General features: G+C 41.6%; 1 protein-coding gene across 9 annotated transcripts; it reads right to left on the bottom strand.

Moving 5' to 3' along the window:
* Nucleotides 1–108: 108 nt before the first annotated feature.
* lrrfip2 (leucine rich repeat (in FLII) interacting protein 2) lies at nucleotides 109–17,088 on the bottom strand. Of its 9 annotated transcripts, none has more exons than XM_029520665.1 (27): nucleotides 16,710–17,088; nucleotides 15,248–15,409; nucleotides 10,929–11,015; nucleotides 10,426–10,485; nucleotides 9,696–9,755; nucleotides 9,511–9,549; nucleotides 9,272–9,343; nucleotides 8,691–8,738; nucleotides 8,515–8,583; nucleotides 8,181–8,270; nucleotides 7,601–7,657; nucleotides 7,175–7,228; nucleotides 7,000–7,056; nucleotides 6,456–6,527; nucleotides 6,056–6,175; nucleotides 5,550–5,591; nucleotides 4,976–5,107; nucleotides 4,455–4,526; nucleotides 3,392–3,562; nucleotides 3,189–3,281; nucleotides 2,750–2,842; nucleotides 1,952–2,053; nucleotides 1,210–1,342; nucleotides 858–1,028; nucleotides 691–770; nucleotides 482–586; nucleotides 109–388 (listed from the first exon to the last, which is right to left on the bottom strand). In XM_029520665.1, the coding sequence occupies exons 2-27, from the start codon at nucleotides 15,335–15,337 to the stop codon at nucleotides 278–280; spliced, it is 2,280 nt and encodes a 759-aa protein (XP_029376525.1). In that variant the 5' UTR covers nucleotides 15,338–15,409; nucleotides 16,710–17,088; the 3' UTR covers nucleotides 109–277. The 9 variants fall into 9 exon arrangements, with proteins under 9 accessions (XP_029376525.1, XP_029376526.1, XP_029376527.1 ...); XM_029520666.1 differs by having other exon boundaries at nucleotides 6,062–6,175; XM_029520667.1 differs by lacking the exon at nucleotides 8,515–8,583 and having other exon boundaries at nucleotides 16,710–17,087.
* Nucleotides 17,089–24,057: the final 6,969 nt, after the last annotated feature.

Raw genomic sequence — 24,057 nt, 5'->3', positions numbered from 1 at the left:
CAGATTTATCTCCCAGCAACATTGTAGTTTTATTAGTTTAGTTTCTGAATCATTTCTCTGAAAACAACACTTAACCAAAGCAGACAGTTCATTTGTTTACCTGTGCTACAAGTTTGTTTACTGTAGTTTTTTTTTTTTTTTTTTTTTAAGTGTTTTTGGGTTAGCTACAAATCTTAAGAGTTTTACAGCTGAAAACTGACATGTGGTCTAGATGCAATACGGCAGTCAGAGGTCTGAGGTGCGAGTTTAAGGGCTTCTGTGGTGATGTTGCCTTGCCTCACTGTTGTGACAGAAGGGCATTCCTGTTGGCCTTCATCTTCTCAAGGCGTTTTACTAGGTGGTTGTTGGTCATCTCCATCTCCTCTATCTTATCTAGAGCTGTGCGCAGCTGTGAGTGGGGAGGGGGTGCAAAGGAGAGATTTTAGCTTGCTACATTTTCTTTTAGAAAATATAACTTAGAAAAGTTGGCTAAAGTCTTTACCTCTCTTTGAAGTTTCCGCTTTTCTGCTTTAAGCTCATCTTCTATTTTCTCTGAATTATCTGCTGCTGCCTTGTACCTGGATACTTGCCCTTCAAGTCTGTTAATCTGAAAAACACAACCAGTGACTTACAGCTTTTTAATACATCTACATATTATGTCTGTAATTGAATGCCAACTCTTATTTGGTTTGACTTGTACGTTTCACTCACATTTTGTTCCATTGTACCCATTTCTTGTTCTGCCTTAGAAAGCTTAAATTTGTATTCACTTATCTGTCTGTTGGCATCTCCTGAATTAGAAAAACAGAAACCAGTAGGTTAAATAATAGAACGCTCATTTGGCTACATGCTTGTGCACTAATATAATGGAAACTTACTCTGCATCTCGATAAAGTGAAGGTCTGTACCATTCTCCATCCTTTCCCCGTCTGTGTACGCAGAGTCAACCTTAGAGTGTTTCTGTCTCTCCTCGTCCAACTGATTCTTCAGCTTCCTGATTTGGGATAACAGTTCATCCTTCTCCTCTGCCAGTTTCCGTAGCCTGACATCTGTACCACAGGGAAATAGTTTCAATGTGCTTTATTTTAACAAGCAAAGCCATTGCACAAGAACCGCATTCTGCTACACTTGCTGCTTTGGATAAACATGTCGGGACACAGAATCACAAAAATATGGGGGCGGGGGTGTCAGATGTGTGTATTGAGCACTCATTCTCTTCCTCTGACTCACCCAGTGGGCCCTCTCCTGCAGATTCCAGCACCTGGGCGGCCTCCTGGGAGACCACAGTGATCCCTGAGGACAGAGGCTCATGGTTGACATCTCCATTTGGTGTACCATCTGGGATGATGACCAGCCCATGTTTCTGTGGTGGGGGGGGGGGAGGGTTTAATTACATACATGCAAATATGCAATATGCAGCTCAATACTGCCAGATTTTTTTTTTAATCAAAACCTGAAGGCACAAAGTGAACACCACACGGTCTGAAGTGGGATGTGTCAGGATTTGCTGGATCAGAATGAGGACTTCTAATGAAATTCTGTCTTTGTTCAAACAGGTTTGTATTCCAGGTTATTTTCAGCAAATCACGTGGCATAATATTGCTGCACATTACTTCTTTTAGCTTTTGGCAGTTAGAAAAATAAATTGTCCTCCTCTATTTTTTAAGTCACGACATCAATGTGTCCAATGCCATTTCCATCATATGTAAAAACAATAACAGATGTTGGATTTTGTGTTTACCACAAAGAAAATCATGGTGATGTCTAAGTACAGGTGTATGCAACATAAACGACAAATCCAGAAGTCATTTGATGAAGTGCACAGGAGCCCAAGAAAATAAGGTGGAAAGGAATACAGAGATAGAAAGAAAAAGTACAACACAGTTATGGGTTTGACAGCATCTAACAGCTTAGTTTTCTGGCCAAAAAGTCATTCCTCTAACCTTTTCCTTTGGGAACTTAGTGGACCTACCTCTCCTGCTTTGGCCTTCTCCTTGATGTCAGCAAGCTCATCTCTGAGCTCATCTCTCTCATTCCTAATGCAATCAAAGTACTCTTTCTGCCTCTCTAGGGCCTGGCCACACGGATGAGAGAAGACAAAGAGAGAGGAGAAGATGCAGAGGACAGGTTGGATAGACTCTGGACGGACATGCAACACCACCTGCTACAGCAAGACATGTCCCATGCACAAAACATGCACTGTAGGATCCACGAGGATGTAGCGTAAACAAGCAGATGAGGACACAGTGGCATGCTCACAGCAAATTTTGTTGAGGGAATTTAAGAGAAGAGGCAGAGCAAAAGGACTGATGAGTTTGAAAGGCAGGAGAAAATTTCTTCTGATTTTGCACTTTTTGAAAAGCGACATAAAAAAATTTGCTAATATATGCAATATGCTTATCATCTTAAAGCGCCCTACTTCACGAACTAACTAAATTCTCTGGTCCACAGGTGGAACATGCATGTCATGCTAGAGCTCATGGGTTAGATTTACGCAGATTACATTACTATCCTTGATAAACAAAACTGTAATTTGCAGGTTTTCCACCTCAGGGTGTAACACAGTGCGAGTGCACTTGCATTGTTAGTTCAGACTGATCCAAACTGAATAAACTGTTATTTTTGACATGCAAAAATCCAAACTGTGACTGTGGATGGGTCCAGGTAGTGCTAACGCCTAAGACTCTCCATCATGCAGAGACAGCATGAGAGGCAAATCAGATGGATTGCCTCTCACATTCTGCCAGAGCACCTGCGTGGGACCTCCTACCCCAATCTTTTTGTCCTTCCAGTTTATTGTTTCTTGCAGGTCAAACACCTCTCTGGTGAGGGCATCTAACTTAGTCTGCATTCGCTGGCTCTCCTGGAGCGATGTTTATCAGTCACAAGATGACAGAGCAAAGGATAAGAACAGAGAAGGAAAAGAAATTGAATGGGAAACAAAGACAAAAGTGGTGAAAATGCACATAAATACATTAAGATACAGAAATGGTCAATAGAAACAGATGAAAGGAGCTGATGCTGAAAGAGGAATGAATGATATTCAGAGTCAGACTGTATGATACAGGAAAAGATGTCAGGAGGGACAGAGCAATATACAGAGAGGTAGGCCAGAGTCAGTCAACCCTTATCAAAGTTCCCGTAGATCAAGCTCCTCTGCAGCCAGTACATTGGCACTGACACACAAACCAGGCTGATGTGGCCCTTACTTCTATAAGCTCATCTCTCTGGCGGATTCCCTCTTTCAGTTCTTCTTGTTTATGCTGCAGGACTATACATGTGTGCTTTTGTCTTTCTAGTTCCTGAAACCAAACACAGTAAACTATTAAACCAGATATTCCAGAAAAAAAGAAATATTTCTCAACTTTATGAAACTGATCTGATACATAATCTAACATGACTGTTACTTCACCTTTGACTTATCTTCCAGCTCCCTCCTCATCTCTGCCATTTGTTCCTCCATCTCCTCTATGACGTCCTTTAGTGTGTCCACTTGATAGATGAGGTTGGCTTTGTCGTTATCCAGCTGTGCGTTCGATACCATGGCTTTCTTATACTTTTCCTCCACCTCTGCAAGTGACTCCTGATTCAGGTAGAAGTATACAAATTAAAAAAACAAACAAACAACAACTTACAAATTTAAAGCACATCTCACCTACATGCATCAGTTGGACTCTCTGGTATAAAAAGGATGTTTTGGTAACACACACCAAACATGCTACAAACTCCTTGTCTTATTTCTAAATGTGAAATTGAACACGGGTATCATTCTGTACCACATCTGGTGTTTTTGTTTTGCAATTCAATCAGGTTATATGGCACAAAATATGGGACATGTAAATGATGACACAATAAATAGAACGTGTAGAATCACTTTCAGGAGTGAAACAAGGCAACAGTGAAAAAAGGGATCTGAAAGAGAGAACTACACTTAAACCAGGAAAGAAGATGAGGAAAAGTCATCATGCTTAAATGCATCAACTCAAACTCTACAAAGAACGAGCCAGGAATCAGCTTTGTTAGTAAACTAGTTTTTCAAGATAATATTCAGTGTCCTTTCTAAGAGATCAGGATCAGCTGTTGAAGGTGAAGGGAGAAGTGAAACCTGAAGGCCATCCAACAGTGAGGCATCGACAGCCTGGGAAAAAGAGGAGCCTCACAGCTGAAAGCACTGCTGTTATCTGTCAGCAGGTGGAGCTTGTTACGCTTCTTCTCACATCTCTAAACACAGCTGAATCTTTGGGAGAGTCACTCACAACAGGTGAGCACAATCACAACATGAAATGTGGGAAGATCATGCAAAGGAAAGAGTCATTATACAATTGAGACTGGGAGCACGCAAAGACAAGGCTGTTGTGTTAAGAGCTACAGGACGGGGGCACAGTGGGGTATGAGTGGGGAGGCTGAGGGGTTAGTGATGCCATACTGCTCCCAGAGGACAAGAGAAGGCATGCTGCGAGCTCAAGCCCCTCTACCTTCAGCTCTTTAAGCCCTTGCATGTATCGCCCTTCTACATCCTGAATCTGGTCCTTTAGTTCATAGATATCCTGTAGGGCAGATGGAAGGGATGGTTGCAGTGAACTGGGGCATCAGAGAGGGTGGGGAGCATCAAGGAGAGATAATAAAGCACACGTGCTTCCATCCCAAAGACAGTCTAGCTGGCATACACATGACCACCCAGATAAAGGAACAGCTATGCAGGACCTCCCGTGCATACTTCAAAGAAAATTGGTTAAAGCAGACACTTAGAACAGCAGGGAAGACACAACAGAGGCAATGCTGTGGGAAGTTCAAATGCAGAAAGAACAACTATTTAAAGAAGTGGCTCAAAGACTACATGGATTTCAGTACTACGAGAATGTGATGACGACCAGCAGACTGTAAAACAAGTATAATCACTCTCTCTCTCTCTCTTAAATTCAGTGATGTGGATTGCTAATCACGTCATTCTGACAAATACAGATAGTTAGCAGAGTGAGGAAGTTGTACACCTTACCCGAAGTTCACTCAGACTCGTGTCGGGGTCATAGACGCTACCAGTGTCTGTGCTGCCCCGCCGTGACGAGGTGCCACCCAGCGATGCCAGGGTGGCTGCTGAGAGGCCTGGGGTGGCACAGCGGGATGATGGCTGTGAACGCAACATGGCAGTCAGATAAAGACATAAAAACAGAACAACACAGCACTGTCCTTTGATGCTGTGGGGCCGATTCAGTTCCTCCAGAGGGTGGCAATGGCAACATCGTGTGCTAGCATGCATTTTTTTTTTTTTATAAACTTCACAAATTAGCTCACAGTCACCACAGGCTTTGTACTTAAGCCATCTTGTGCTTCTCTGTTGATGTGTTGCCGTGGTTACAATCTAACTAACCACAGTGCTAAATTATAGGTCAGTGTAAGAAGCTACCTATTGATCTCTGGTCTAGTGCCATTCTTGAGCAAATATCTCAGTACTTCCTACAGTACACGTGGCTAAACTTTGAAATGAAGGCATGGCACAGAGTGAAAACCTATTTTTAAAGCTTTGAAGACCACATGCATAAAGCTAAACTACACAACAAATTTGCACTCACCCGACTGTAATCCGTATACTGTTTGTCGCATTTCTCATCCAGCTGAAACAGAAAGGAAATTCACTATAGAATGAATTGCACACAATTTCCAGAATCATGCGTTTTGCGTGCGCTTGCTGTCTTCTATCTGGAAATCAGGGCGTTAGTCCAGGAGTCGGTATGAGTCGGGGGTAAGTGCTGCATGTTCACAGATCGCACAGAGGTGACAACCAGAAAACCAAATGAAGCACTGAATGAATCACACTAATTCAAAGAATATGCTTACTCAGTGCATGCTGCTACACACTGGAGTGACATCCACTCCAGTGACCCTATATCAGTCAACTCAATTATTTGGTTATAAACAAAACAAAACAAAACAAAACAAAGGTGTGGGATAAGTTTTGAAAACCAAACGCTATTTTTAAATTCATGCATTGGTTATAAAAAATAATTCATCCATCAATTGTGCCGCACTGCATTCCCCAGTCCAGTGTTTTGAGCGTTGCTCAGCCACTTACACTTACACTTACTACGTCCAGATCTGGAATGCTCAGATCATCAAGGTCAGACACGATACTGCCCCTTCGGTTTGAGCGGCTGAAATAATCAGCAGCCGACTCACTAATGTCTGAGAAGTCAGACGACTGCTTACAGCACACACAGAAGGTGAAGATGAAGGCAGAAAAATAAATAACAACATGGGCCACAAAGTGAAAAGCATCATAGAAGAAAAGTACAGAAGAAAAAACCCCACACGAACACAGCAAGATATCACTCGCAGTTTCTGATACTCAGTTTCTGAACTGATACTCTGATACAACCGATACTGTTCAACAGTTGGATTACTCCAACATTGACGACTATGATTTTTGTGGCAGACAAACATTATTCTAGCTTTTCCTCAGCCCAGCCACAACAGCTCACCGCACTGTCTCTGCGGCTTCTGGGGACACGTTCCTGGGATCCGCTGCTGACAGTGTCGTCATCTGAGGAAGACTGAGAGGAATACACACACATGCAAACACACGCACATGATGAGAAGCCAAAGGAAAGTAGATGATGGCTGCATGCCCAAGGGCCTTCTCTGTCACATCTCTCACAAATAGCAATCTGTAAACATACTCCACAGTAGAAGTCTCTCTATTTAACAGATTATTGGATTACACTAAAGACAGTAAGCATATAAGTAACAACTGGATCTAAATCAGATAAGACAACCTTAAGATAACATCTAAACCTACACAGCACCGAAAATGAAATTCTTAGTTCACACACTTCATAACCAATCAAAGAGGCTGTTCTCTAAAACAAGCTACAGCCAGTGCAGTATCAGTGGCCATCATTGTACATAGAAGCAGGGAGGCCTCGTGGTGGAAGGGAGCTCAGGTGAGCCTGTTAGCAATGTGTGTGTGCACGTAGTGTTAGCCGACATTGTGCAGGGTGGTGGTGGTGGTTAGGAGGTGCTCACCACAGGGCTGCTGCGAGTGGAGCTGGCTCCAGAGGAGTACCAGCTGTATTCAGAGGGCTGTGGATGGGCGGAGGAGGAGGAGAGGGAGACAGACTTTAGGCCACAGGCGCACCAGTACGCAGCTGTGACGGTGACATTGCTGAAATGCTGTTCAAGAAACACGCAGAAGACTTACAGCTCTTGAACTGTAGCCCGAGCCGTAAAGACCGGTGTCATCATAAATAGAGGCCTGAGGGCACATGTGGGAGACAATGCCAGACTCAGCAAAACAGAAGAGGGAGCATAAATTGCACTCGCTAAGTAGGTTGATTAGAAAGACTTTCTCTGTGCCATGCAATAAATAGACAGACACTGTATTTCCTGTATCAGGTTGTTTCAGTATCATTAAAAAAAAAAAAATGGCTCCACACAAAGTTCTGCGTTATCTAAGTGAACCACATATCTCTGGACACCGCCAAGTGCACAGAGTGTCCAGGAGCTAAATATAAGTAGCCGGGCATCCTATCAAATGAGAGAGAAAGGGAAAGGGGAAGAGGTCTACTTCTGAAGGTAACTAGAGGCATGCAGAGTGACGCTGGCTATCTAGTGAACAGAAACTGACCGTGCTGTAGCTGCGAGCCAGCCCCGTGCCAGAGGTGGTGGACAAGGAAGTGCTGGCCTGTCAGAGAGGAGGGGAGGGGAGCAGGGGCAGGGGGTCAATACAGAAGACAGAGGAGGGCTGTAGCGGGAAAGTGAAGTGCAGAAAGACTAGAGAGCCCCAGAGTGGAAACAGGATGACTGTTTTGCTGACACTGCAGCATTAAGGTCCTTCAGCTAGAAGTGTTCAGTGGAAAAGTCAGGTGAGGTGACTGTTTTAATGCTGGTAGAGCCCTGCCTTTGCCAGCCAGCGATTTACATGAATTCAAATGATTATAAGAAGCCTTTCAGATTGGATCAAAAAGTCAACGTTTAGTTTCAGCACAACTTCTAAACCTGTGAAATTGTCACGATTATCTCTTTGCTTTTATGAGAAGCCAACAAGAGCACTTATATCCCAGTTTCTTTGAGCATTTAATTTCTAACTATCTAGACTATGAGTATGCTGCTTCAACTGGTATAAAATTTCACTGGGTGCCCTTTAACCACATCGGGCCATGTATCAAAAGGCTGAAAAGTTGGACAGCACTCAGAGTAGGACTGACCCGAGGCTGATAGGTGGAAGTGGAGAGTGAAGGTAGTGGTTTGGTCTTCGTTAAGCTGGTGTAGTTCCTTTGATCGTGGTAGAGACCAGTCTGGAAGAGTAGTAACATGATATGACCTCAAAGACAGACGACAAATTTTTCTCATGTGTGAGACCAATTTATAATTCAGAGGCGATAATGAACACGGCCTGATCAACATTTATGTGATACTTTAAACTGTAGTAAATAAACTGTTTTATCAGGGAGTAACTCATCACAGCAAGACACTGTCATCTACACTGCCTCCATGCTTGATGCTACAGCAAAGGCACCAACACTAAGAGAGTACACTGACCAGCAGATCCTTCTTGGAGGAGCTGGATGAAGACTTTTTATGGCCATGCAGGTCATTGTACACAGAACTCTGTTCAGTCCAGAAAAGGCAACAATAAAAAAATAAAAGGAGAAAAAGGGAGTAGAAGAAAAGCATAGACGCAGCAATAATTCAATGATCAACACACTTGTACATACAGTGGAGCGGGATGTCCGGAGGGTGGAGCTAGTGGAGAGACCATCAGACTGAAGAAAGGACAGGAGTCATAAGTGTTATGATCAGCAGACAATCAAACATCTGAGAAACTCTGAGCACAGCTGGTTACTGTAGGTCCTATGACCACACTGGCAAAAACACACCAACACTTTACGTTAGCTGTGCAGTAGTTATAGCAATCCAAGACATCAACTGATAAAGCAAACCAGTTATTCTCATCCACCTTGCCGAGGCCACAATGAAGGAACAAAGCATATAACAGTTTGGAACAACAGGAAACAAATTCAGCCTATCAGCCTCTCTACTCTCTAGATAATCCCACTGAACTCTTGATGGTATGTTTTCATGTCCATGCTGTTTTATTTAGAGCCACCAACTGCTCAATGTACCTTTATTAAGGTACAAATGCATGAAAGGGCAGAACTGTACCCACAATGGGGCTTGTTCTGCTTAGCACTTTAAAGTTAGCCAGACCTGAAGTCTGGTTACAAGCTAAGAATCCAGGCATTAAACCTGATGCCAAACACGAATATGTACACACATGCATGCACGCATAACGCACCAAGTGGTCTTTTCTGCGGGAACTGGATCGACTTTTACTAGAGCCCAAGTCACGTAGTGATGAGGAAGTTGACTTCAAAGTAAAAAACAAAGAAACATTGAGATACGTTTTTTCCTAGGACAAATCAAATATTCATGAACTCAAAGTAGTATTTCAACCTGATGTATCACTACAACAAGTGCTCGCACACAGAGAGCACATTCTTAATAAAACTGTCAAGAGGTGTATAAAGCACGCACCCTGTAGCTCCGGACTGACATGACATCATCATCCAGCCCCTGTTTATGTGGAAACATGGTGTCACAGCAAAAAAAAAGCAGACAGAGAGGAATATGGGTGATGAGAGATTAACTGCGGGATTATAGGAGAAAGAAGAAAGGAAATACAGACAGACAAAGAGGAAGTGTGTGGGGGAGATACAGACCCGGCGATGACGACTGCTGGCTCTACTACTACTAGAGGCCCTGGCTTTTTCTGTGTCAGCCTGGAGTCAGAGAGGAAAGTTGATAAAAGTAGAGAGGCTCAATGAGGTCAAAGAAATACTTAACAGTTGCTATGCAAAGCCCAAACCACGCAAAACAACTTCTGTCATCATGTTTACAACCAACTGGAGGCCATAAACATTTGCAAATGTTAATCTCCTTAAGCGTCACAGCAAGATTAATGATACACAAGACCAGCAGACATACTGCACATTTTTTGTCTCATCTGTTTTTGCTTTTTGAAAGGGCAACTTAACCGTGATCCCTAAAAACCTCTGCTTCTCCATACTGTGTCAATAAACCAACATGCACACTCACAAATTAATCCATGCAACAACAACTCTATTAACGTGTCAGAGCCATCCATTATTTCTGAGGCAGCTGGAGGAGTACAGCTAAAATGTCCAATCCATCTTCTTGCATGCAGACTCACCCACTCTAAATAAAGTCAAAGGCCAAAGCCTCTACAGCTACACACAGTCACAGATTACGGTGCCTCCAAAGCAAATACACACTTGGGGGATATTTCTGCAGCGAGGCATATTTCCATAGTGAGGTACAGTGTAGTCTGTTAGTGAAGTGTAGCTAAACCGTCAGGGCTGACTGGGGTTCAATCCCACACAAAAAGCTTTTAGAGGACTGTTAGGCTGCAACACTCTCTTGCTTGCCTACCATCCACTGGTGGATCTGACCCCATTTTCTGTTGCTGCTGCCAGATGAGTGGTAAGAAAGCTGAACAAGGGGAAGAAGCACCAAGAAAAACAGACAATCATAGGTCACTCAAAACTATGGAACCGTAAAACCTGGGTGACAGTTGCTACAGGAATAGAAATTTCGGTTCTGGTATCTGTGGTCATGCAGCACTTGTAATTTTATTCCTGTGGGTATGAATTTTTTTATGCAAGCTATATGTCAAATTTATCTAAAAATATCTTGTTTAATATAGTGGCAGACAGCTCCTCTGCGGCAGGGGCTATAGATGTAGATGAGCAGCTTCGAAAAACAATGAGTTATCTTTCCATGAAAGATGCACAAAGAATAACGACGACAACAAAACAAATCTTCATGTTCATTCTACTGTTGATTTGTGATGACAGCAGCTGTTGGCTCGTTTGTTGGGTTGAGTAATGGTCCCAGTCCACCTTTACCAATCAGGTCCGTTTTGTGTTGTATACCTCTTTCTGCTGCCGTTCAAGTTCCCTCATTCGAATATCCCTGGCTTCTGCTCGAGCTGCCCTCTTGGCTGCAAGCCTCGCCTCCGCCTGTGACACACAACATGAACACACTTATCAGCTGTTTATACTATTTAAGGTTTGTCTGTTTGAGGAAAGGAATATCACACAGCACAATTTACAAGAATATGTAATATGAAACCATTCACTTCTTGTAAGAGAGGCAGTGGAAAATGTTCACATGATTTTCGCATTATTTTATTTCAATGCCCCATCTAAAGTGACCCTGTCACAACTTACGATAGACCATTATGTTCCTCTAGTTAGAAGCAAATAAATCAAGCTTTTTGCTGACTTTATGATTGTCATGCATCAAGTGGTTTATTATTTATTTAGCAAAACTTAACATAAGAATAATTTGTTGAGCCGCCATTGACTTAATTACAAAACAATTCAACATCACGGCCACATTTGGGCTACGATCTAGACTCCATACTGCACAGTGTGCCCTTGTTTCCTGTGTTAGCTCTGGGATCCTATCCACAGTGAGTTTCTGGGATACCTCATGAGCAACAAAATGTGTTCACAATCAATTTCAGGAGGATTCATTTAAAGCCCTCGTGTGGGAGTTGCCAACAGTACACAAACAAACTGACAGAGAAGTACTGTATCATGGGAAATAAAATTCACAACTGTTTGGTTCTGCTCACTCACGAAGCATGGAGGCCATTTCATGTGCCTGTGTTATGCCTTATGTAGGCGCAAATAAGTCACTAAAAAGCAGAATTAAGCTTAGTAAACTACCCTCTGCGAGGAAAGTGAGGACAATCATCACAAATTGGGCCCTGACTGAGTCAGAAAATGAACAGGGGTAATTTTACAGAGTACCTCAGCAGAGAGGTCTAATTTAAGCAAGCCCTTACATAGCCTTGAGGAGTCACACAGGTGACAATGCAGACTATCCTTCCATTACATCGCACATTACTAATTACACAATTACCATAGTTGATGAGTAAACACCCCTGAGCAGGTGTGCAAAGAATGGCACACCTGCTCATCGAGCACAACCATTTGTCTCTCACTAAAAGACAGTCCACAAATTCTGTTCATGCTGTGTTCAGTATCTCACTACAGACAAACACACAGAGCATTCCAGCAATTTCTTATCTGTGCTGCCAGAATAGAAGGCCTGTGGGCAAAAGCTATTCCTGTTTCAATAGTAGCCTGAAGTGAGCAAACAGTGGAACCATCCAAAATTCAGATTCTTCTCATCCAAACATCATGTGAAAGTATCTTTTTTTTTGTTTTTTTTAAATAAATCAATACAATATCACACACTGTGATATAAAAACAGAAAAAGGCACACACAAAGGAGGCTTAGGTAGTAGGAGAAAATATTTATTATGGTTTCAACCATCATGTTTTAAAGTGACATTTCAAAATAGATGGTGAAAGGTTGAAATCGAATAAACAATCTGAGGACATTTGAGGTGATGGGTGAGATACAAGACCGACAAATCACATGAAAACCTTCATTTGTGCATAGCCAATAAACTGTTGCTCATTGACGTCAACAAATAGCATCAAATAATTTGACTGTTTTGTATGATACTATATCAACTGTCAACAATGTGTTGCAAGTGTACATGTCATGTGGGACATCTTGAAACCATTTCTCCTGATTAATGTGACTTTGGAGTCTACCTGATGGCCATAAAATGAAACATGCTTTGTAAAAATTGGCAAAAGGAAGTGACGTTGTGAATGTATAAAGAAAGTACGCATATGAGAAAGCAGAGGAGACGGCTGGCTCCTGTGTGCTGCACCTGTTGGGTTGTCTGACAGTATGACCTGCTCTGCACAGCAGCACAGCTGAGCTCTCTGTCTCTGTCCTATCTATAGCCTAGCCCATCTGGCCTGAGCTCTCCGACAGCAACATCATGAGGCTGGGAGGGTAACCTCAACGGCATAGGTTCACTATCAAACACACCTACAGCACTATGGGAAATGACAGACCAGCAATCCAACATTAGATTAGCTGGGGCACTGAGAGAGTGAACCCATATAGTCATGCAACATGCACTGCAGTGTGTTAAGTAAACGATTAACCTTTGGGCCTCTCCTATAATATCACAATTACATAAGACTAGTCCTTGAAAATTACATTAATTATCAATTGCTTGCTGTGTCAAGACAAATACATGACATTTTAGTTGTGCAATAAAATGCAACAGTTTGAAAACCTGCAAAGTCAAGTGATGAAGTTCGATAAAACTGGCAGTCTTTATGCAGTTACTGGCAGCCACGTTAGTACTGCAGCCAAAACAGTCTAATGGAAAGAAAGTGTGCCCTTGAAATTGTGACGTGTTAATATTGAATATAGAATTATATGGACTATGAACTACAGTGCCCAATCCATCTGTACAATAAAGGAAAATCAATGAATGTCTTTTTCAAGCACCATTATCTCCTTTAGATGCTAATCTGAGATGGGGATGAGACAAACCTCTAATTCTAACACTTGGCCACTGTAAGATTTGTAAGCACGCTGCTGCTATTCAGAGGGAGTGACTGCCAAGTAATGTAAGAGGATGGTGACGGCCCAGGCTCAAATTCACAGTCTTTCTCAGCAGTGATCTGTGCCAAGCATTGGGCAGGAAGGTTCTAACTTAACTTAAGCTGAAGCTGTGCTGTTCTAAAGATTTGTTTGGGAGACTGGTGATGGGTTAGACACCAAGCCCACAAACTCCCTGCACACTTGATCCAATCGCGGGTTTGCTCCACAAAGAGATTCAGATTTAGGACCTGACTGGGAGGGTCAGATGACTCATGTTTCTATGATCGGCCTGCATGACTATAAAGAGAGCAAATGGAGCCTTGTGTTTGGTGCCCAAGAATGAGGCACTGCACAACTTTCAAACAGCCAAGCATTCTTGAAGACAGCCAAAGCAAGCATGAATGAAAAGCCGATTTATCCAGTGTTACTTTTAAAAATCAAATAATCATTTGACCTGCAAACCTGGAAACTGGCTTTATGTCTAGTAAAAATAAAGAGCCCCATTAACCTCTGAAAATTATCTTTGGATATCAGTTTTTTAGCACCCCAATTGGAAAAATGCAAAGGAATGGCAGCCCTGCAGTGGAACAAAATAGAATAATCTGAGGGCAAGTTGTTACAGGCCAGGCACCTTCCCTCCTCTGCCTGTGTTTCCCCCAAAACAAAAACATTACAAGTTAAGTCAATTTCTGTGGTCCAAACCAGCTGTCCCCATTCGCTGGAGCTGAGGCACTGATAGACTTGCAAAACCTGAATATCCACATTTAAGTATACACTTTCATGGCCCAATGTGGTGAATACTTCCATCACACTTGACTGTAACTGGTTGCATAACAGATTCAACACACCTTTCTACACATGACTGGCCAAACAACTCAGAGTTTTCTAAGCAAGGCTAAAATTTGACATATCATCAACTACTACTGGGTTCCACATTAAAACTTGATTGTAGTTCCAATAATCCCACACTGACAGTTTAGGCTGATCTGATATGTTTCCTTATTCAGTTTTTCAAACCTGGCATACAGTCTATCAGGAGTTGTACTCTCTAAACCAAACTAAACCTGCAAAACTGCTAGGGTATCCATAGTTTACTCAACTGTTGTCAGATCCTTCATTTTAGCATATTAGCATATTAGAAATCAGATTTTCAAAGGACAACAAAGAAATATGATATAGGGGAGTATGAAAGAGTCCAGGTGAATCATTTTCACGATGTTTACAGTAAAGTTTAAGTAAGTATAAGTTCTGAGTGAATGTTGATAACATTGCAAATGAATTTGGGAAATGAGGGAAATAGTGAACACACCAAGTATCTTTTTGGTTTGAGTACTGACAAGTAATACAGACAGGACTAAAAATAGCCTTGAGTCACATTAATGCTTTCAGGCTTTCAGTATGCCTGTCTACATCTTAGCATTATATCTTAATTTCAAAAGCATCTCTTTTGGCCATAATGCAGGGTAAAACAACAATGTGAAAGCTGTTAATGGTATTAACTGGTTGCTACTGGTTAATTTATTTGTAAATGTGATGATGCTGCTGTTGTTAAAAACATTTGAGATTGGAGAATCAATCTTCCATTTATGAATTAAGAACCCATTATCTGAATGAGAATAAAAAAGAGAATCTAAAATGGATAAAATCATGTAAGCACTGGTTCAGCAATGCTTGAATTGAGCAGCGCAAAGAGCATATAGCCCAGATTCATCACAGGATATTTTAAAATGGAAAATAGAGTGTATGTTATTGGGTATGAACTTACCTCTCGGGCAATGCTGCTCAAGGCCTCATCCTCTGCTGAAAATCGATCTTTCAGAGGGGCACGCTTTCTACCAGAACCTTGTGTGCCCATGTTGATGCTGCAACTGTAGCTCCTCTAATGTTGTATAAGACCAGAAAATTCCTCAAGACTCTTGGTAAACACCTGGGGGGGGGGGGGGAAGCAGGGGAAAAAGAAACTTCAAAAAGGCTGTAAACAAAGGCAAAGTTTCAACTCCACTACATTTGGTTGTGGTTGCTGTGCAATCTCTCTAACAACCCATACTCCCTATCTCTCACTTCCATTCCTTCAAAAGCAAGACAGTCACACATGTATGGCAGCTACAAGGGCTTTGGATAAACAGTTGCAGCTGACATGAACCAGCTTTAAATGTGACATGCAGGACCACTGCAACCTCCTCCATAAATCAGCATGTTAACATAACACAATAAAAGATAGCTATTAATAGCAACAACAGTAAGGATGATTTCTTTAACAAACCATTGAGTGTTCAATGGTTTGGAGGAATACTACAAGAACAGCTGGTATAGTAGTATTCCCCATCATCAACATGCTGACAAGTGTTGGATGGACATCCAGATAATAGCAAAGTTTACAGATCCCACAGACAAAAGAGCGCCGTAGCTGGCTGGTACAGACCAGGGGGGGGAAAACGCCTAGTTTAGGACCCGGCTGAGTCAGAGGACCAAAGCGGAGAATGAGCTTCTTTTCCACGTTTGATGATCGAAACCCGGTGGATCCAAACTTGAAATATAAATCAGTCGCTTCGGCTCATAAACGCTGCCCATCAAATCAATGAAAAACGGGTAATGCTTGATGAAACGGCAACAGGGTGATGGCTAACGCTGATCGACCAAGTTCAACTAACATTTACTAACAGTTACGGAGACATTAATGTCTTTTCCCACCACACACTGACAAAGCTACCATTATTTGGCTTGAAAATAAGTCCACCGATAGAAGGATATTGGGGACTACCAGTTGATCTAAGGCTAAAGTTACACCACTATCCTGCCCTGTTAGCGTTAGCCAGCTAAATATACCAACGGCAACGTTGAACAAGGTTAGCCAGCTCCTGGTAAGCTAACCAGGAAAGCTAAATAGCACTTCACTCTCCCGATATTTGCATTTAACGCTCCCTTTTAATTACACTTCATCCCCCTGCGCTTTCACTGAAGGTAACTGTCCAAAAAAAAAAAAAAAAAAATCAACTATCAAGACACGTCCTTCCCAGGGTAATGACCCCCCCCCCCCTCCCCTCTCACCGAAGACAATCCTCCCCTTCCTCGGAGGAAGGGCTAGCTGACCCGTTTAGCTGGGTGGTTAGCTTGGTTAGCTTGGTTAGCCTACGGGGCTACCGTGGACTCTCCCGAGACAGACACGGCGAACTGGCAGATCCTCCCTCCCGCCACCAAGGAAAAAAAAAAAAAATACAAGTCGTTACCTTTTAATAACCAGCGATTCAGCCGAGAAGTTGTCCCCAGTTTTCTCCCGGCCTGTTCAGGGCAGTGCCCCCTGCTCGGAGATTCGCGGTGTTTTTGTCCCCACTGACAGCTGTCATCGGCCCGCCTCTCCGCCGCTCTCCGCCGCCCTCCTCACCCACGGTCCTCCTGGTGAGAGCCCGAAAGCTCCCGGATGTTGGGAAAAGAGGGGGAAAAAAAGGGGTGTGATGCTGCCTTCATGGACCGTCGGACACAACAAAATGTCAAGTGTTGCGCCCGACCGCGAAGAGAGAGAGAGAGAGAGAGAGAGAGAGAGAGAGAGAGAGAGAGCTTTTCCAAAGTATGAAACGTCCTTTACTGCTCTTGCCAGGATTTAGCTTTTAGGGGCTGACAGCATGGAAACTCAACAGGCAATGACGCAAACTGCCGGTGTGACTGTTACTATATAAATACCCAACTGTAACATACAATTTATGTCTTCTGTCTGTCCGTAAATGGCGCCTGGTCCGATGCCTACTCTAGATTTTAGGTCATTCCCCGTCCTTTTTTTTTAAACCCAGGATTTTTTCCATTTAATTCTGACCCCTTTTAATTAGCTCGTCTGGATGGTTTAAGTTTTAAAAGTAGTCAATCCCATTTAACCTTTACATACATTTAATGAAACTGCCGTACACCAGCAAGTTTTGTATTTTAACTTTATACCTTCGATATCAATCAATCAATCAATCAATCTATATATCTATCTATCTATCCAATAAGAAATAAATTAATAAATAAAATATACACACACAAAATAACAATAAGTCTGTCATATAAACATCTATATTATATAGTATATAGTATATTTATCACTTATAAATCGAAAGTAGCCTTCACATTACTATTGTTTGAATGCCAGTCTTACTCATAGGTTTTAACCACAAGAGGGCAGGATGGGATAATTCCTTCTTGCCTGTTTGAAATGGCAGCGAGAGAGGAAAAAAAAAGAAAAGCAAAAAGGAAAGGCAGACCATTGGTGCAAATGAATGATTGGAGGCTACACTCATGTAAATAAGTGGACTCAAAGAAAGAACTGCGTTTCAAAAATGTATTTCTTTTATCTGTAATTTTTAAGTATTGGAAGACTGACAATAATTTCTATATATTGTTGTCACCAACATTATGGATATTCTTAGTTTGTATTTTTAATAAGCAAAGCACCTGTAAAACAGATTTTCATTCAAACGAGCTACAGAACCTGAATGGGAATCCCCTGACTGACAACCAAAACTCAGGTTAAGCGCAAATACAAACGCACACTTTGCTTTTGTATTATTCTACCATATTACAGGAAGCTAATGACTGTTTTGTCTTTGATCACCCTTCTTAATTTGCTGCCGTGCAGACAAGGTTTACTGGAGTCTTAACCTTAAGACATGAACCGCCATACAGTCTCCATGTCACCACTCCTAGTAAACTTTCCATGTAATCATCATTCTATAAGCACTAATTAACCACCTTTTAGCGTCATAAATGATAAAAGAGCACATCTAAATAGACAATACAAGCATAACATTGGATCTAAACGGAACTAAACAGCTGCTGATCGAAATGTAATAACAGCAATTAAATGCTGTGACCTTTGCAATTGCTGTGTTGACACAACAGAGTTTTTCGTAAATGAAAAAAAAAAAAACATTTGGTTAACAAATAGAATATTTTTGAGTTATGCATGTTAACTTAATAACATTAAGAACGGCGCTGTTTCGAAAACAGACACAAAGCCAAGACAAAATAACCAACCTTGTGATTTTGGACTTGAATTTTAGCTTTAAGAAATATAAAAGACTTCCACCTGCAATGAAACCAAAAAAAAAAAAAGAAAAAAAGAGCATGTTATTGGATAAACTGTAAGTGGAAGTAATGGAGAAATGCCTAAAGCCATCCAAACAGTGCTCAGGTTTGTTTGTCTAGTTTTATGGTCCTTTTAATCCACCAACAGTGAAGCTTTCTGCTTGTTTTCCTCGGATAGACAAGCGTGTACTCAGCTGCAACAAACCTGAACATTTCGACTGTTCTTTCTGTTTAGTATCTCTCGTGTCTTTGCCTGTGTTCTCCTTATCTGTTACTGTCACTTGGTAAGCACACACCTCTACAGCATGTGTTTTTGTGTGTGCATGAGGGTGGATTTGTATAATTTTGGAGGGTATACACCACCAGTTTGTAATCAGTAGTTGAAAGAGCCTCCCACTGCGCTAACATGACTGGCTGAATTGTTAACTGGCCTGTCTTTCAGCCTGACTCTCCATGGAAAGGGAGTACAAACCTTGGAGCCCCAACTTGTAATTACCCCATGCAAGGTAATGCTGCTCCCTCTCTCCATCCCCTCTGGAGCCCTTTGAAGATGCCCCATAGGGAGTTGGTGGTAATCAGGACACATGACTCATTGATTACGCCTTTGCGGTCTTCAAGGAACACAGGACAAGAAGTGGACGCAGCAGGGAGAGGGCAAAGTAGACCGGAGGTGCGGATACTGGATGGACAGCATGTCCCGGGTCCTTGGATGCTGTAAAAATTGAATGTGCTTTGTTATTCAAGTGGTTAGCTCAGCCACGACGAGCAACATTATGACAAACTTTTCACCAATTAGAGCAGTGCCAACTGAAATGTATAGTTAACATGTAGGAGTGCGATGATGGGTTTAAATAAAACCGACATATAGTGTGTTACAAGGCTGAGAATCTCCAGTATAACATTAATATGTTTTATGCACTAACATCCTTGTGTATTTAGTTTGACATGATTATGACTGGTATCATATACATTCAATACAAAATTCTCACATCATATTTTGGAAATGCAACTTAAATACCACATAATCACACTGTAAACATCTAGGAGGTACTTTTGCAAATACTCTGTTTAAAACTAGTCATAGCAAACAAAATGAGTCCTCCTGGGAAATGTTTTCCTGTTCCTCAGGTTTATAATTAGTCACACAACCTGTATTTTTGCTCCACTGTCTTTGCCATATTTCTTATATTGCATATTGCAATATTCCTATGCTTGAGTTCCCCAAAACAAAAAAGGATTTTATGGATTTCAAATGGAAATAGAATTCTGCACAATGAAGATGTGGCATAACAAAAAATAACGGCGACACATTTACCTCTAATTATGTAAAACAAAGGATTAGATATCTACATAACTGGCCCCGGAATTCCTCTTGAAAGATGCTTCACTTAGCATTGAGAAAGACATGATGGGCAACTAGAATAGGCAAAACGAGTAGACCATAAAAAGGATCATAAAAGATGGCTTTTGATGTTTCTGGGCTTCCACTCTGGACACCTGTGGGGTTGAACTCAGTGACTGGCTGTCTTACATGAACATGTTGAGTTGAGCTAATTGGGTCATTGCTCATTGAGAAGCTGAATTCAAGCAGTGAAAAGATGTGTATTTGTTACATTGTGGATAAAAAGAATAGACATATATTTACCAAATGTTATGACAACTGCCTGCTACCAAGGAAATTTTGGTTGTGCAACTCTCTATGAAAACCATTGGTTTCATCAGAGCACACACAAAAATTATATTTTTCACTTAGCTGTCATGAGTGATATCTTCTTAATGGAGTCTAGTTATATTGAATTGTCCTTTGGCAGTGAAGCGTTATGGGATGTCTTGGTTTTCTCACACAGGTCTGTGGCTGGTGCCTCCTGCCTCACCTGAGAGAGCATTAGTGGTGTGGGGTGTGTCGTCCAGGCCTGTTCACAAGGCAAAACAAGAATCAGGGGAGCATTCAACTGCAGACAACCAACATACACACCCAAGACGTTCTTGATGACCACACCAGAACAATAGTAGTGTTGGAGTAGCAGGAAAGGCCTAAAGCAGAGAAAGTTCAAAAGCTAATAAAGGAATGCTGTCCACTGGCTTGAAAAGGGGCTCATTGGTCCCTTTGTGTCTTTATCTTGTCGGAGATGAAGACCTTTTGTAGTGCAGACGATATGTTAGTGTATTTCCTCTAGTTGGTTGTCTCTATTTACATTGTGATCGTTGCATGATAACATTTCAAGCACTCAAAGGTTGTGTTTTTGTGTAAAAGGGTAAACCATAAATAAGACTTCTGTGATGCAGATAATTGTGTGTTTGTTTTGGCGTGTCTTCATGTGCATCTGTGTGGCTGCAGGATTTAAAATGTTTAGTATTGTGTGAGGCGGCGCCCATTTAAAGGTCTATAATTCCTTATTTGCCTACATTTAGCATCTTCTTGTCTCCTATCCTTTGCGAAGAGAGTAGCCAGTCTAATCAGGGCCTTCTGTGGGGGTGGGCTGAGCTTATTTGCCAATTGACATTTGGTGAATGGGTGTTAGATGAAAAAAGCACCTCACACCATGAGGTAGAAGCCTCACACCAAAACTCATTCAGACATGTTGTGTTTGTGTGTCAAGAGGAACTTGTGTTTGTGTGAAAGGAGGAACTCGTTTTACCACCAACTACTCAGCGCAGAACACACTCTCTGTGAAGTGTGTGGAGTGTGTGGAGTGTGCGGATCTCTGCCATTGAGTTATACCAATTAACTTTTTTTAGACGTTTTTTGATAAATTTGACTTTTGCATATATCCCTCCATTGTTTTGACAGCATAATGGATTTAATTACATGTTTATCACCTGAATGTGGAACCTGTTATCTTAGCATTACCATTAGAATATCACAGGCTGATTGCAATGCTTGCCTTGTAATTACATTACTTTAGAGTTAAAACAAGATGGCTGCAATTGTGCAATATTGTGCAACACATTTAGGTTTTAGCAAAGAAAATGCATACGAACGCCAAGTCAACTATAATAAATGTTGATAATACAATGAAATAAATCATTCCTTAATGCATCAAAATTATTCAGAGTGAATGTTTTTAAATTTGCTGAGAAGAGGGAGCACACACGTTTCTAGTTTAAAAATTAAAGGTTAGTGCTGCACCGGGCTGGACATAGGACTTAAACCCAAGGAGCACAGGAGTTCAACCACTGCTGAGTTTCCACAGTGTGCTCTTCTCAGACCACTTTGAACGGTAAAATAGAGAGGGTGAGAGCAGAGAGGCTGAGCAACATGATGGAAAAGACAGGCTCTCAACAGTGGTGAAGTAATGGCTCTGAGTCTAAGCCCCTCATTAGACAACAGGCTCATTCAGGGATGAAGGATGGACTGTGCAGGGGGCTGCTGTCAGATTTGCGATGAAGAAATGGCAAAGAAGTAGGAATATGTAATAAGAGTCAGCTGATGGGTATTTAAACATTTAGTTTGGCAAAGTACATAACCAACAATGCATTTTTTTAATCACCTATAAATCAACCTAGAGATCAGTAATGAATCGAAGTTTCAATATGTTTCACTCCATGTGGTCAAATCACTTTACATTTACATCAGAATTTCCCTTATTCCTATATCTTTTAGCATGTGTCCAAACAGCACATAAAGCATAACATGTTTTTGCATGCCTATAATTTGATTTAAAAATCTCCAATTGTGCCTGGCAATCCAGCCTGGTTCTCATTTTAGCCACAGAAATCATATATTTTATGGAGCTACATACTGCCGTCAGCATTTTATACTTGCATTACTAACAAGGTGATGTTTGGTGGATGCAACATTTACCACGAAATGCAAAGTACAGCTGAAGGTGATGGTAATTAGATCAATTTTGTGAGTTGGGAAAAGGGAAAGTGCTGACTCAGGGGATATCCAAGGTTATTAAAAATCATGGTCAGAAGGACACGAAAGTTTAAATCAAATCTTCATGGAAAAAATGTGCCAATTCATCCAGTTAAAGTTTTAATCTTTATATTCGCTTCAGGAATATACTGTCAATCATAGATTTAAAAAAAAGTCAAACTACTTTTAACAATGAGCTGAAACAGACAAACCGAAGGCTTTTACATCTTTTCCCACCTACTTTTTATATATTTGCACAACATTACTTTAGAAATTATTTGCAGTCAGTAAAAATTTTTTTCCAAATTAAATCAACAACAGAAACAATCTCATCCAACATAGTACAAATACTACTTCAAGCCAAGAAGCCCACCATATTGATTTCTGTGTCAGAAACAGCCTCGGCAGTAAAGATCTTTTCATCAACAGGGGAGCAGTCTTAGCCCTTTCATTATGCTAAACGCCAGTACGCATCACTTCTTAATTGAGCTGGTGTTTACAATGGGTGATTGATGAGAGTTATTCCCCTGCCACCACTCCAGTAAACTCAATAGCACATTAAGGATTTACAGTAGTCCATTACTTTCTGCACATGTATGCTCAGTGAGGAGGAGCAAGTTTGGAGAAATTCATCTCACACCTGGAATAGCCACTTAAGCATCTAACCCAGATTGCAGTTGGCTATATTAGCTGATGCCATGCTAAAAGGGGTCAGATTACTGTCCTTTGACCTTTCCTGAGATCCTTCTATAAATACAGCCACGTTTCCTGGTTCACAAATCCACTTATGGCACAGAGATGTCTTAAAGCCTGTGTAAGAATGCGCTAAATATTGAGTCCTCCCTACTGATGTGATGGATGAGGTAGGAAGCAATGGGGAGGAAGGGAAAGAGTGAAGAGGATGTGTGCCATTAGCATTCTAGCCAACGCGATGGATAAGTGACATAACAACTCAGTCCTTGCACACTATTGTTTTATGAGATTAGACGCCGTTCTCTGCATGTGTTACTCCTTCACAGAGGATCCAGAGACTTGTCATTGTGGAGACTAGCATCCTGTGCCTCATTGCTGGATTGCCCAAGACACTTGGTAAACACAGGGAATACAAAGCTCCTAAATGCATCCCTACTGTGTTTGGAGGAATGCCATGACAACACATAGTAGATGTCAGAGCTACGGTGTTTGGTAGGTACACACTGTGATATGCCCAAGCAGTGCTCTTCTGTGCAAGAACATGCAGCTTTAGCTTATGCACTGTCTGTCACAACACCAAAATAAAAAGCTTCTTCTCTGCAGGGATTCACTGTTTTCCTAAAGACAGGAATTCACTCTTGGCTTTCACAGCATGCCTGAATCTACAGGAATGTCAGGATAAAAATCTCAGGCAAATGTAAACACGCTAATCTGCCCCATGGATCTTTGCTCTGCAGTCTTGAGATAAAGCCAGATGAAATGCTGCGTGGGTTTTTGACACAGCGTTCCTGCTCTGGCCTTTACGTTGCAAGGCTGAGAATCTCCAGACATCTTTAGATTAGGCCCTTTTGCTCCAGAAACAACTGTCAAGGCTAATCTGCTCTGTAAGCACAGGTCATCTGGATGCCAGATCCACAGAGAGAGCGAGATCAAAGCTGGGGTCCTTTCTCTCCCCAACTGTC

The sequence above is a fragment of the Echeneis naucrates genome, chromosome 15, assembly GCF_900963305.1.
Source record: "Echeneis naucrates chromosome 15, fEcheNa1.1, whole genome shotgun sequence".
In the NCBI taxonomy this organism is placed as follows: domain Eukaryota; kingdom Metazoa; phylum Chordata; class Actinopteri; order Carangiformes; family Echeneidae; genus Echeneis; species Echeneis naucrates.
The sequence above is the reverse complement of the archived record's forward strand: the minus strand, read 5'-3'. Positions and strand labels throughout refer to the sequence as shown.